At 30.9% G+C, this 16,200-nt stretch overlaps 1 protein-coding gene across 1 annotated transcript in view; it reads right to left on the bottom strand.

Moving 5' to 3' along the window:
* Positions 1-16,200, bottom strand: part of SEMA3D (semaphorin 3D) — a 224,726-nt gene that overhangs the window by 70,661 nt on the left and 137,865 nt on the right. Inside the window, exons 6-8 of the mRNA XM_031938642.1 lie at positions 15,906-15,999; positions 12,423-12,551; positions 3,354-3,496 (exon numbers count right to left, since the gene is read on the bottom strand). Of these exons, the coding sequence (XP_031794502.1) occupies positions 3,354-3,496; positions 12,423-12,551; positions 15,906-15,999 (366 nt within the window). The remainder of the gene's footprint in view (positions 1-3,353; positions 3,497-12,422; positions 12,552-15,905; positions 16,000-16,200) is intronic.

The raw sequence follows: 16,200 nt of genomic DNA, 5'->3' as shown, positions 1-16,200 counted from the left end.
TCAATTGAGACAAGAGAACTTTGTAGACAAACTCAAATAGCTTTAAAAGTTTTCTGTTTGAACAAAAAAAAGCCTCCAGTTCTAAGCAAACATACCTCACACCTGCCACAATTTATCACTAAATCATTAAAGTTTAAAAGACAGCTAAAGTGCATTGAAATTAAAGGAATGTAAAGACAACACATATAACCTACATTTAGTATTCAGTTGAACTATGAATGTAATTTATAATGAGAAATTCCTGTATTCTTCAGAGGAGTTTCTTGAAGTGAGTTGAGAAGAGATATATATACTTAGTGTCCCCAAAACAAAGCAGTTTAAACAATTCCAATTAGGTGTGCTGTGTGTGGGTCTGTATGTTATTTTAAGAAAAGTAAATTCAACCATCAAATCTTATTTGATCTTGCTATTCAGTAGCTTTTGTTGCTCAGACAAGTGCAAGTCAAAATCTAGCTGTGTGGTCTCTTTTCTTAGTAACAATGAAAAGTTGTTGTTCATTGAGACACACATTACTTTTTTTAATTTTACTTTGAATAAACTGAGATTGGAGACATGAAAGATTTAGGACATACTTTTTTTCTCTAAGGTCTATAGTATTTTATTTTTTCAAATACATGCAAAGATAGTTTTCAACATTCTCCTTTGCAAAACCTTGTGTTCCAAATTTTTCTCCCTTCTTCCTCTATCTTCCCCTCCCCAAGAAGGTAAGCAATCCAATAAAGATTAAAACTATGCAATTCTTCTAAAAATATTTCTATATTTATTAGTTCATATTTTAACAAACCAATTGCATTTTTTAATCCAAACATTTAAAAAGATGTGATAATATAGTTTCACATGACTTATATATATATATATATATATATATATATATATATTAATATGTCAGTTCTTTAGGCCAGCCCTATGAAATTCACAGGCTACAATTTTTGCAGCTTACAATACACATGAGTATAGCCTCTTCCAGATTAAAATTCAATTTGAAAATATTTAGCAGCATAAATAAAAATATAACAAAATATAATTACATTTTTAAAGCTAACCCCAAAAGCAAGACAGAGAGATCTTTATGCATAGATGCATGATTCCCATCTCTATTTTAGTTTAACACCATTGTGGCAAGGTAACACTCTAAGTAAATTGTGGAAAATGTGGCTCTTTTGCATTGGTGGGAGTAACTTCATCTGAAAGTTCCATATAAAAATGAAATTAACATCTAGTTTCTCTTATGTAAAAGTTTTTTTTAAAAAAAATCAACATTTTGAAAAGATTCTACCCCTGAATTTAATTTATAGCATCTGAACCAGTGAAGAAAATGTTATTTTTTAAAATAAAAATAATCAATTAATCAATAAACATTTTAAATGCCTACTATGTGCCAGGAACTATGCTAAGTTTTTTGAGATCCTGGACCTGTAATTTTATTGGCATAAAGAATTCTCTAATGAAGAAGCTCCTACTACCAATGCAGATTGGCACTTCCATTGCAATTTATGATCTTAGAAAGTTATCTAAAGTAAAGGGAGCTTAAATAATTTGTCCTGAGTCACTGTGTATCAAAATTCATTTGTATCAAAAGTAAGATTTAAACTCTGGTGCTCCTGACTTTGGGGGCTACCACTCTTTGTGTTATTCCATGAATAAGTCTTATTAATTTAAAATGACTTCTTCCTTTTTTAAAAAAAATTTATTTGCCAAATCAAGAGCTAAGAATTGAAAACCTGAATTTCTCAAAATTGTTGTCTGGTTGTCTGGTAAATCCTGAATTTAGTAACTGAAAGTTACTAGACTATTCAAAGTTCTTCCTAATGGTTGCAAATTATGCATACATACAAACTTTTAACACAAGATGTATATTTTAACATTGAAAGATATATTAGAGATTATCTACTTAAACACCCCCTCTTCCTTATTTGACAGATGAGGAAATGATTAAAGAGACTATCCTAAGGTCACTAGTTACATAGCCACCTAGTTAATTACAGAACCAACAATAGAATTCAGGTATTTAGGATCTAAATCCAGTGCCCTCTCCACTACATAAAGCTGCCTCCTGATCTATGTAAATAAATGTCAACCTAAAAGTATTAATTTAAGAGATATTTAAGCATACTTTAGTAAAGGATCAGCCTTCTAATATCTCTAAGCCAACTGCTGCTTGTCTCTGGGCAATTAGCTTCAATTAAGTAAACCATGATTTCCTAGGTTCTGAGTCAGGATCCTTTGTTGAGATTCTGTCCCCCAAGGGAGATAGGAGCAACAGTGGCCAATGTGTACTAGGTAAAGAATGAGCTGTGCTGACTAGCTGACTTCAACCAAAGACAGTTTTCATTAGAGCTTTCAGTTCAATGCTGCTAAATATTCCTATTCTTAAGTGTCCAGAAGCCTCAGGGCACACATTTGAGACAAAGAACACATAGGCTCTAGGAAAAGAAAATGAAGTTTGTATAAGACCAAAGTAAGCTCTCCTCTAGAGGGTTTATTAACTTGAAAGCATGACTTATTAACAACTTAGTTTATGCTAGGGATCTGTATTTTACCCAAGATAATGCCAGTAAGATATGCTTTAAAAAAAAGTTTGAACTGCTGAAGACAAATATATGTCTATGGAAGATTTATTCTTTCCATAAAGTTATTTAAAGGGAGGCGGGGGCATTTTATACTGTTCTAAATTTCCTATTGACATTTATCTAATTCATAAACTTAAAAATAATTAATTTTACCAGAGATTAAAAGTAATTCTTTCTTCTGTCACATTGTTCTCAAAATTTGGTTTTACATCAAAAATCCAGAAAACCTTATTTTGATACTATAATTTGGTATATATATTTTTTTCTTTTTCACTGTATTAATCAGTCAATCAATCAACAAACATTAAGCCTTTACTATGAGCCAGGTACCAAGTTAAAAAAAATAAAGAGGAAACAAAGAAAAAGTAAAAAAAAATCCTTTCCTCAAAAGCTTGCATTCTAATGAAAAGATATATGTTTATAGGCAAGATTTTAATCAAATCTAATATTGATATGCCTCAGGCTCAATTGTTAGGTACCCCTTAGAAATGACATTAATTCTTATAGACATCTAGAGGACTAATAAGTGTATTAGGCTGATGCAACAAAGATTAATTGATAAAGTGATGACTTCTAGAACTCAATGAATGAATTCAAAAATTTAAATTAATTTTTTTTCTGTTGGGTCTTAATGATTTCTGCTTGTGAGATTTGTGTAGAATACTAGCCTTAGAAAGCTCAAAAATCAAAGCCTTTTTTTTCTTTCAGTGCATGAAGGAAATGAAATGTTACTTATGCACAACACATAAATTGTTCCAAGTAAACAAATTTATTATATCTTACCTTACAAACTCTTCCAACTCGAGATAATATAGTCTTATCAGAGGTACTGCCTTCTTGTGATGATTCACGAAAGAAGAAATATATTTTATCATCATCTTGATTGTATGTGTCAGGTATGGGAAAAGTTCCAATAAATTTTGCCCCTGTAAAGAGAATGAAAAGGGAATAGAACAAGCATTTACTAAACACCTCTTATGTGCCAAGTACATTATTAAGTGCATTATAAATACCTCATTTGAGAATAACAAACTATAACACATTTAAATGTGGAAATATTTCAACATGGAAAATATCTTCTGAAAAAAAATTCTAATCACTATATTATTGGAGGTTTGCATGACCCAATCATGATTTTGAAAACATTATGAGAAGTCATTCAAAAATTCCACCAGAATGACAAAAGGTTCCATGACAAATATAGATTGCCTCAGAATTCAAAGACTAGTGGACTGTCAACCAAAGGATCATGTAGATAAATATAAATTCCTTGCATCTTCAAGGAGGAAATATATAAGAAAAACATCAAAAAGAGGGGAGACTTCTGTGAATGATATTGCTTCTTAAAACCACAGGTAGAGAGTTCAGTACCAGGTAAACACCAAAAGGTAGATAAGTATCTCTGAACAAGGCTCAGCAAGCCCTGTCCCCAGAAGCGTTAGTATTCCTGAACGTCCCATACACTCTCTACTGGAGGTAGTATACAAGGTTACTTACGGTACTATACAAATCACAAAACATTATGAGATAGTATACAAGGTTACTTATGGTACTATGGTACTATACAAATCACAAAACATTATGAGATCACATATAGTGAGTAATGCAGCCAGATGTTGAAATGTGCAAAGGTCTTAAGGAATAATAAAACATTGGGATAAATTCCAGGAGTGACACAGTTACTTCAAGGGATGTCTATTAAATTTCTCTCTACATGATATCATCTACTTCTTTTATGATTAGATTACTTACATGGCCTTTCTTGTGCTTATTAAAATGATTTTTAATTTATTACCTTTCTTATGTTGATTCTTTTATTGTTTTTACCCAAATGAACTTTGTGAACAAGATTCTTCTGTAGGAGAACTGGGAAGGTTTTTTAAAGTATAAAGTAAGTATTTGCTCTTCTTGTTAAGCATATCTTGCTATATGCAAAAGTTAACTTTCAAGGTAGTTATAAACATTACCATGGTGATGACAGAAATAATATCCTAACACACATAGGCTACTACATCATTTCATCATATTACAGAAATATCCTCACTGTAGAATTTACAGTAGTATTATCAGGAAATGATTTTCCTAGTATCACTGGATATCATATATTAGCTGTGGGCTTTCTAAAACATTTGAGCTAAGTATCCTTAATGATTTACTGCATTCTGCCTCCTGAAAAATATATATTATAAAATTGAGCATTTTAATTCCATGAATTTTAATCTTGACTCAAGTTGTCCTCTTTGGAAGTAAAAATCATAATTTTATTCTAATAATGTTAAAATTATTAAAACATTCTATTAATATTAAATTATTGTTTTAAAAGTCATTTAAGGTTGGTATGATATAGTTGGTATGATATATTTCCATAAGTAAGGTATTACTGATAGTAAATAACAAAGCAAATCAGTTCAAGAAATGAAACATTGCTAGAAGTGTTAGGAAGAGGTTCCATTTCTTTGCTATTTTTTTTTTTTTTTTTTTTTTTTTTTGATGAGGCTCCTGGAGTTAAGTTACTTGCCCATGATCACACAACTAGTAAATGTTAATTGTTTGATGCTGGATTTGAATTCAGGTCCTCCTGACTTCAGGGCTGGTATTTTATCTATTATGCAATTTAGCTGCCCCTATTTGTTTCCGTGCAATTTAAGTTTTATAATACTTGACTTAAACTGCTTTTTCAAAGGTCAGCAAAGACTTCTTGATTGTCAGATCCAAGAGTCTTTTCTTAGTTTTCATCTTCCTAGACAAGGTACCCTGGAGAGACAGAAGGAAGCATAAGGCCAGTAAGCGAATCACCACTACCATCTTAGCCACCATCTCCTCTCAGACCATGATGGGAGTAGTCCAGAACCTTGAACCCCAAAGTCTTGGGAATAGCGGTGTCCCCTATCTCATTAGGACTGTTTCAAGAACAGGTCCCATTACTAATATTTGGAGGAGAAATCCAAAATCCAAATGGAAGCCCAGCTTCTTTATCACCACTAGCAAAAACTGCTGACCAGTTGTCTCCAACAAAGATAGGTATGGGAGATGCATGGCAGCATCCCTCCACTACTGACTACCATTTCTGATTCCAGTCTAGCACTCATGATCATCATCTGATAAGAAACTCTTGCTGAGAAGGGGCCAGCTATCCCTAACAGTTGCCAACTAAGTGTCACCCATGGACAGGCAAGATAGCTTAGCTAAATTTACAAGACACTATGAATAAGAGATAAAAGGCAGTATTTGCTACACAAGTCAGACCACGACATGTAGAGTAGCCATAGCTCCTGATGAACTAGAAAAAAAAAAGTCCATGCCACAAAAATCCTTGATATGGTTCAACATCAGAAGCTGATAATATTTTACCAATGGAAAGGGATTAAGGAAAAGGCTTTATAATCTGATAAGAATTATAAGACTTTTCCATCTGGCTTCCAAACACCAAGCTATTCGTGCAATGAATACACGTGAAATCTGGCATCAGGAAGACCTGAGTTCAAATGTAAACCTGGGCAAAATATTTAACTTATGTTTCCCATGGTTTCCTCAACCATGAAATGTGAATAAAGATAATAGATAGCTCCCAGTTTATTGTAAGAAGCAATTGAGATAATATTTGTAAAAAGTAGTTACTACAGTGCAATGCATATATATGGTAAGTGCTAAATATTTATTCCTTTCTCTTCTTCTATTAAATTTGATCTTATTCATATCCAGCCCTCTGTAGAAAAACCCAAAATAAAACTATTTCCAAATGTTGAAAATGAAGAGTTAAAAGTTATCACCAAAAAGAAAGAGAAATCTCCCTATGTTCAAAACTCAGTTTTTCCCCAAATATTCTTGGTAAGTAAAAACCTATCACATCAAATTTTTAACTTATTTTGTAATTTCTGACTTGTATTTAAAATATTTTACAATTTCTTTGATGACAGGGATGAAACAATATTCTCAGAGAGTTTACCATGATTTAAGTTTAGAAAAAGACATAAAAACCAGTAACACTGCCTTTTATAGAGATGTGCCTGCCATTACTAGAAAAGTCAAATGGATACTAAATATCTTTGTATCCTCACAATACCGGCCAACTGGTCTCTTCATATAGTTGAAGCATAACAAATTGCTGAATGAATGATATATTTTTTTCTTTAGAGGTTCACTCTTAACATTAAGAGAGAAATATGTATATTTCTGAGTCTTGGTCTGTTGATGTCTTTGGAAACTTTTGTCATTTTAGTTAATTTTGTCATTCTTTAATAAAGTAAAACAATGACTCCTTAAATATATATTAGTAATTATTATAATAGTCAAATGGACAGTATATTTCTAAACTCTTTTCACTTTTTTGAATAGAAAATTGCATTGTCCATGCATTTTCCCCTCTGACATGAAAGATCTCTTAATAAGTCATAGAAATAAAGAAAAAAAGAATTAGAAATCAAGTGGATGAATTCAATTGAATAAGCATTGATTAAGAGAATATTTGAACTGACTGTTGATTAGTTATCCCCTCCTCCTCCTATTCTAATCATGAAAAGAATAAAAGCTGTTTAAGATTACCATGGACACTGAGGTCATGACCATGATAAATAGTATTAAACAGAACATATTAAATTTAGACCATCTAGAAGGAAAATATCTCCTGGTGAGATATTTAAAACGGTAGATTAGTTTCACCAAAGATAACAGAACTCGCATTTCTTGAAACTGGATTAGCAATAGTATTAGAGGATTTTTAAAAAATAATTCTTCTAGTTGCAACTGTGAATTTATTGATTGAAACTTTAGCTTCTGCAACTTGCTAGATGTAGATGTTAATATAAAAGGCATTTCTTATTCACAATACATTACGTTTATAAATCCCAAAAGACAAAATAGTTAAAACATGTGTAACCTTAAGAGTAAAGAAAATTATTAATATTATTCAAAAATCAATTTTAAAAGATACTGATATTTTGAAATCTGCATTTAGGAATTTACAAGTTCATTTATAATTTTAATTACATTATTTATTTTATTGTTTAGTACACAAAATAACTATTCAAATACCATCCATATAAATAAAAATTCATTAGAAGTATCAGCTGCAAAATTTTTAAAAAATGTACAAATATTTTTAAACATTGGCATAGAAAGCAAAATAAAAAATTAAAAGTCTTAATCAGAGTGCATTTTTACATGAAGATGTTGAAAAATATAGCTGCTGTAAAATATATTCCCAACAGCAAACAATTTTTTTTCTTATTTATGCTATTGATAGTGTTTTATTGGTGGAAAAAAATCATCAGTACATACTGATAAACAACTTGTTTAGTTAGATAATCCATCATCATAGTGTTCATTTTCAGTTCTTTATATGCATTTGTTCAGCTTGTAATGCTTGGGTCTAAAGAATTTAATAGTTGGTGATATTCTAATAAAAGATGTGAACCATTGCAATAATGAATAATTGAAATAACAAACTATGAAATTTCCAAGTTATCTTTCCATCCTCCTTTTGCAAAGAATATTAAAAACTTTTCTAAATTTAAAATTTCTGTTAGCAATTTATTAATATGATCAATTCAAAGTTTAATTTCTAATTATAAAATCATATATAATTACAATTATGTATAATTGTAATATTATATTGTTAACTATACATTATGGATTATAATTAAACTTGTCAAAAGAGTCAATAAATGTACTCTTCAGATACATAAAAGAATATGAGTTCTTAGAGGAATATCTTACATATGGATAAAAAGTTGAAAATTGCTCATATGTTTATTATTAAATTACAAGAAAATATAACTACTCAAGCCACAAATATGAATTTTGGTAATTCTCATAATATTCATAACTAATCAAATAGTTATTTTATTATGTAACAACAGAAAGATATAAATAAAGGTCTCAAAATTCTTTGTGACTAATGGTTTTCCCTACAGAAAAATCAAGTAAATGTTTATTTAAACTCCAATTTGCTAGAAAGTTCACTATGTAATTCAAGAAAATCATTCTGGGTTAAGCAGAAAGACATGTTGTGGAAACCAACAAACCTGCCTTTAGACAAACTCCTAGTACCACCATTCAGAGGAGAAATCATTGTCCAGAGAAGACCCAAATTTCTCATCAGTACCAGCAAGTGCTGATTAAATGCCTCCAACATACATATAAGTATAGAAGGTATGAAAATCCCACCAGGGTAGAGACACATTCCTGATTCCAGCATAGTCCTCTTAACAGTCATCTTGGGAAGGGATTCCTATCTAGAAGGACTCAGCCATTCCCACCAACTACTAAGTGTCACCTACAGGGCAAATATGCCAACCTAACTGAAGCAAAGCACCCTGAATAAGGGACAGGAGAGAGCATATGCCAGGCAAGTCAATCCACCACCACAACCAATTGGACCATTATCTCTCCTCAAAGTCCAAGAGCCATGGGAATAGCAGTGTTTCCAATAATTATGCAAGCACCAGCTATAAATAGGTAACCTGGCATCTTTTCTCATAGGTACTATATCCATAGATACTAACGACTCAAAAAAGAAAGTTCTTATCACAAAAGTCTTTTTATAAAAATATTCAAGGACTATTTATAAAGTAAAAGTAATTTCCTCCAAGAGAATATATCATAATATCAAAGATATTAAAAAAAGACAATACATTATAATATCACATATTGGATCTAGAATCAAAAATTCTTAATTTAAATTCCAGCTATACTAGTTACTACCTGTGTGACCATACAGTCTCCATAAGGGAGACTTATTTCTCTAAGCCTCAGTTTTTTCATCTGTAAAGTGAAGAATGTTGGTCTAGATGAGCTATAAGATATTTTCCAACTCAAAATTAATGCTCTTGTATGAATTCCCATAAAAATATACCCAACATGTGGTCAAATCAAACTTTGCTTGATGACTTCCAGTGTAAAGAAATCCATTATTTTCCACTATAATACATTACACATTTGAATCTGTAATTATTAGGAATCCCTCTCCCCCTTTTTATCATGTCCAAATAGAATTCACTACATTTTATACCCATTGCTTCTATTTTACCCTCTAAGGTCAAATGGAATGTAAAATCTTTTTTTCAATAAAATGGTTTTTCTAATACTTGAAGGAAATTATGTCTCCCACATAAATCTTTTTTCATTTATGCTAAACATTTCTATTTTTTTTTTTTAGCCATTCTTCATCTGGCATGAGCAGCAAGTTTAATTAATATCTTTCCTAAAATCTAGCACTCCAAATATACATATTCTACATGTAGTCAGACAAAGGCATCGTATAGAATGACTAATACTTTTTTGGTTCCATATAGTATGCTTCAAAAAAAGGCATAATGAGATCAGACTAGTCTTTTTGGTGGCAAATTTAATAATATTAAACTTATCAATCAAAATATCTAAATTTTTTGCCATATAAACTTATCTAGCTATGGTTCCTCAACCATATATCTATGTCTTTCATTTCTGAACCCTCCTGTAAGACATTATCCTTATTAAAATTTAGCTTATTAGATTCAGTCAAAATTTCTAGCCTCTAGCTTTTTGTCATCTACAACTTATGCAAGTACGTTATTCATGCTACTTTATGCAACTTTATGCAAATCACTGAAAAAATAGCACAGGTCCAGCCAAAATCCTATAACATACTCCACTGATAACCTCTTCTCAGAATGAGAGCTAACCATCTTTCTTCCTTGGGCCTAATGTTTTAACCACTTACAAAGTTATACAACTGAATCATTACATGGCTATATCTCTACTGTATGATCACAAAAAATACTCTGTTAACATCTAGATAAACTATATTTTAAATAACCCCCAATTTACCACTCCAATAATACTAAATAAAAATAAATAATAATAAATAAATGAAGTTAATCTCATATAACCTAAACCTTGCAGTCATAAGATACTTCCTTATCTACATGTGAAGTTTTAATAGGATTGAAATCCACCTGGTCTCTATTTTTCAGACTCTTTTCTTTTCATTTCTTAGATGGGTGGAGAGAATGTTTGACCTTCACAAGTTCTTTAATACTTCCATGAGTTTCAAAATATCAATGCAGAGTAAAGGTACAGTCACATACCATTGTTGTTTTAGCCAAATTTTTCAGGAGTAAGGCATGTGACATATCTGGCCTTGGTAACCTAAAGTTTCTAGGTTCTCTCCAACTATCTCCCTATTTAATAGGCTTTGAATTCTCTATAAAGCTTATTGTTCAGAAATTTTCCCATTCAAAGAAAAACTGGAAACAAAGAGTTGAACAGTTTTTTCCATCATCCAAGATACCTTTCCTCATCTTTTCTGTGATCCTTATTGTTTTTTAACAGTATACCTACGATCTTATAGGAAATATAAAGTCATTGTAAAATTATACAGAAATGTAAGATAATTTATTAATAAAATATTAATTTTATTAAATTTTATAAAATTTATAAATTTTATTAAATATTATGGTTACTGAGCAATGGAATGACATGATGGAAATAATGTTTTAGGAAGATGACTCTAGTGAATGGATATATTGTAAATTGAAGAGAGAAGGAACTAGCAGTTAGAAGAATATAGCAGTAGTACAGAATGAGATGATGAGAACTTAGTGATAAAAGCATCAGTAAGAGAAAAGAAAGAATTTAGGGAATATTTTGAAATAAGTACTGGCAAAACTTGGTGATAAATTGGAAAACTTAAAGAAGACTCTATGCTTTCTGATAATAGTAAACACTATCATTTGTGAAAACCTGTGAAAGTTACTTTATATATTTATGTTTTTCCTTAAGTGTCAAATGTTCAAACATGCAAAATAAATCAAAGGATTATTGTAAGTAAACTTTTTGATAAGCTATAAAATGCTATATAAACACAAATTCAGCCATTCCTCACCGGAAATGATTTATAAATCCACTACAAACCTTGTCACTCAATTAAAAATATGCCTTTTAACGTGTGGTACACAAAATTCAGCTTGTAGATATGGACTACCCTCAATTCACTCAATTCAAATAGTAGTTCTAGTTTTAGCTAAACAACTAAGTTTTAGAGTCTGGGACTGATTTTTAAGAGATGGCTATAATTGAAAAGCTACAAGAAAATAGATTCAAATTTTGAGACAGTTTAATGAAAAAAAAAAAAAAAAGATAGATTTAGGTCCCTTCCTTTTATCCTCTTAAGAAGACCCGCAGAATTGATCAATTTTATGAAAATTAGAGTTTTTTCTTTGCAACCTTTTTTTTTTCGTTTTCTGCAAGCGGACAAAACTTAACTATCTGAGAGTTCCTATTGGTTACATATGCACCAGATATATTTTTCAAATACTTCAGTGATTTTTACCCAGCAATGTAGCTTGTTATACATGGAAATAAATCTGTCTTTTAATGGAAAACTATTATAAGATTCAGTTTATTTGGGGTTATGTTAAAACAAGTTCCTCATCTTTAAACATTTCTTGTACTGGCTAAAGATGGTCTCCCACATTGAAATTTCTAAGTGGTATGGCAAGGTCTAAACAAATAAGTAATATAACAAATTGATAATAAAATAAATATAGACTTAAGATGGAGATTCTTATTATCACATAGAGACATAAATGATAGGAAAAGTATTACATATAAACAAGACTGGAATCCAGAAAATCTTAAATACTATGGTAGGTCATCATAAGCTAAGTATGGCATTTCTGATATCTATTTTTGTCTATATCAAAATCACATTATTCACAACAGAAAAATGTTTAATATTTCACTGAGTTCAGTTTTGAATCACCTAATATTTATTATTTCCTCTCCAAATGAATTTTCTCAACACACATGAGTCAAGCGTCTTATGTTTTCAAAAACAAAGGTAAAATATTCACAATTAAGGAAAGTACTAACCATGGAGCCAGTAGTGCTCTGAAATGTCAGTTCTGATATAATGATGATCATGAGTAGGCCCAAGTGACCGTGTAAATGCTGTGTCTTTGCCGAGGAAGTCTGAAGCTGTTCCAGCATATAAGTATTCATCTAAAAGGGAGAAAAATTAATGAGATCATTAGAAAAAATGTCAAAGATTTTAAATTAAATCGATAATATAAAATTATAATATGACCCTTAATAAATCTTAGTTTCTAATGCTGAATAATTCAGAAAAAGTAAAAAAATCTGTAGGCTATCTAGTATGAAAGAAAAAAATCCAAATGCTTCTGAATTAATAAATCTTAATTGCCAAAATTTATGTCTCAGACATTATGTCTCCTCTCCATGGCAACAATGGAACATTTTGAAAAGTTATGCCTTAAGGAGAAATGGATTTTATAATTAACAATTTCTTAACTGATAGAATATCAATGACCACAGCCCATCTTTACCTAACCTCTGTTGAAAGGAATCTTTCAGCACTATCGTCATTCTTTCATAATTATAAACATGCCACATTCCTTGCGCCCAATTATTTCTCTAACAGCTTTGATGTACAAGAATTCTGAAAAAGGACAAGGATGGTGCCATTACTACATTCCAAACTTCATCTTGAAAAGTAGAAAACTGATAGAACAATCCAAAGACTTTTCATGGATATTGTTACACAGAAATACTGCTTTGAGGAAATTTCTTTTACAAGATGATAAAGTTTCCAAAGGCATCAACAGACCAAGACTCAAAAATATACACACTTCTCTCTTAATTATAAGAGTGAATTTGTAAAGAGAAAATTTATTCTTGATGTTGAATTCAGTAGGCCCAGAATGTTGATTGTTGAATGGGAAAGAATGAAGAACAAATAACATGAAATAGATGGATTTATATTTGACAGCAGCCTCAAAAAGTTTCATATTATTACTAAACTATAATCCTTAATCCTTCAGATTAAAACAACGGCAATGGCTTTATCACTGCACAAAGAATGCAGCTGACTTAGCTTTCATTCAATTAATCCTCATCAAAATAAACTTTAAAATCATATGACCTACAGGGCAATGGCCTAAATATTTTTGCTAAATATATCTAGAAGAACATGAATTAGGTTCTAAACAACTACAGAAACATTTTATAAGTGAAGCCAATTCAGGTATATTTCCGTGCAAACATACAACTACACATTTTTGTTAGGAATGTACTAAATTAAATGAAATAATTTTACAGGGATCCTTTCACATACTAGACTTTTAATAAACATTTCTTGAAAAGAATCAAACTAAATAACATGGTCAATGCAATTTAAACCCTCCCAAAGAAATCCTGTGTAAAAATACTTTGTAAATTGTAAAGTATTTTATTCTTTGAAATAAAAAGGAAGTTATAGTTAGGAAGAGACAAAATCTCTCTTTTTTAAAATTTTTATTTAATAGCCTTTTATTTACAGGTTATATGTATGGGTAACTTTACAGTATTAACAATTGCCAAACGGAAGAGACAAAATCTCAAACAAACCTCTCTTAAAAAAACATCTTTCTATTCATTAAAATGGCTTATGATAACTAACCACAGAAGAGAAAATCACCACAACTCTTACTGTAATGTTTTACTAGCCCATCTGTCTGAGAATCACAAATGATTAATCTTATTTTATTTTATCATTTATTTTCTGAGTAGAATGAGTAAATATGAGTCTTATTTTTTATAACTCACACACACATACCTATGCACTAACACTTCGAAGTTTCACTTTCCTGCCTCTCTACTGAATATGAAAGTGCCAGATTGTTTCACTATTATCTTATGTTCATGTATACACATGATCAACAAGTTAAATGAAGAGTCCTAAAGTTAAAAATTAAAATATCACAAGGAGGCTCTTATAGCTTCTAAAATCCAGGAATGACATTAGCATTTCTTAGCTCCAGGTATTAGACCACATATAGCTCTTGCTATTATCACATTTTGACTATCTAAAACACCAGAAATTATTAGTTTCATAGAAGAGTATAACAAAATTTCTAGTATGAAACTAGATTAGAGTAGATGTGGAGGGAAGGAGATGGAGAAGGAAAGAGAGGGAACTGAAAGAAAAGAAAGAGAGGGAGAGGGGGGAAGCAAAGGGAAGAAAGAGAGACAGAGAGAGAGAGAGAGAGACAGACAGAGACAGAGACAGAGACACAGAGACACAGAGACACAGAGAGAATGACAGAAAGAGAATCATGAATGTTTTGACATCGGTAGCTAACAATATAGACTTAGGGTCAGGAAAACCAGGATTTAAATTCTGATTCTGATGCTTATTGCTTATTGGTAGTCAACTTAACATTTCAATGACTCAGTTTCCTCATTTCTTGGATGGGATGGCCACTAAGGTCTCCTTTAGCTCCACAATGCTATGAAAATTTAAGCAATGTGTACAGTTTTTATATTTCATGATTAAATGTGTATCCCCTTTGAATAAAAGAAAAGAAATGTCTATACATATATATTTCATCACTTATAAGTATCACTCAATAATAAAGATCTCTGAAATTCTTCTATCTCACCAGAACCTCCTACCTTTCTATTGATCTCTTCCTAGTCCTCATCTTGACTGTAAGATTCAGGCCTACCAATCTTTACTGTTCTCCCAAAAAATCATTCCAACTTTGTATTCTCTTTGTTGAAGGTATAGACAACAGTCCAAGTGTATATTGTCCTCTTAACCAAGAATCATGTCTTGTTAAACCCAAATCTCCTACTACTTTCCATTACCTACTCTCTCCATGCTTCCGCTTGAAGGATGCTAGAAGCTAAACTATGTTCAGCTTAGTTTAGCTAAAAGTTAAGCAACTATTTTGACTAGATCCACTATTAATTTTCATGTTGTCTAATCTCAACCGGATCCTCACTGAAGCAAGTCAATACTTTTAGTCTTTTTTAAAACTTCTCTAAATGAAAAGTGTATGGCAGAGTAGATAGAGTGTTGTACTGGGAGTTAGGAAGACCTAGGTTATATCAAGTTATGGCTCTGACTAAATGTTGGCTTTGAAAGCCTGGAGAGGTTAATTAATCTCTCAGCACCCCCTAGAAACTCTCTAAAGATGACAAATTAAAAATAGGATGGTGATCTTCCTTGGTAGATCAAATTCTTTACAAAGACCTTTTTATGCTAATGAAGCACATTTCAATTAAAAATGCTAAAAAATTCTTCTCTAAATGATTTTCTATTACACAAAAGTTATAACTAGAGATTTTAAGAGTGGTAGGGATCTGATATTGGAAATTCTAATGAAAATTAATATAAAAGTACTTCTGAGTATTAGACATGTAAATCAATAGTAGAATATGATTTCTCTTGTAAATATATATACATGTATATATATATATATATATATATATATATATATATACACATGTATATTTATTTAACTTTAGGAATCATAATGGTCCACAAGGAGATAGATCTATACTTGACCTTACCTGTCATTACTGAAGCAAAAGGCTGCTGAGGATCAAAAGGACATTTCAGTCGGCCAGATTCCAAATTATGTGTATCCAGTTTAAATATGATTTCCTGTATATAAGACATGTTAATATAAAGATAATGTCAAAACATAAACAAGATTCTAGGAAATAAGAACTACATTCTAACTCTGGCTCAAGACCGAATAAATGAATGAAAAAAAGCATTTATTAAGTGTCTATCGTTTGCCAAGTCTGTGCTAAATTCTAGGTATACAAACTGAAAAACCAAGAAAACAGATACAAATATAAA

The sequence above is a fragment of the Sarcophilus harrisii genome, chromosome 5 (genome assembly GCF_902635505.1).
Source record: "Sarcophilus harrisii chromosome 5, mSarHar1.11, whole genome shotgun sequence".
Taxonomy (NCBI): domain Eukaryota; kingdom Metazoa; phylum Chordata; class Mammalia; order Dasyuromorphia; family Dasyuridae; genus Sarcophilus; species Sarcophilus harrisii.
Note: the sequence above shows the minus strand (reverse complement) of the source record. Positions and strands in the feature narration are given on the sequence as shown.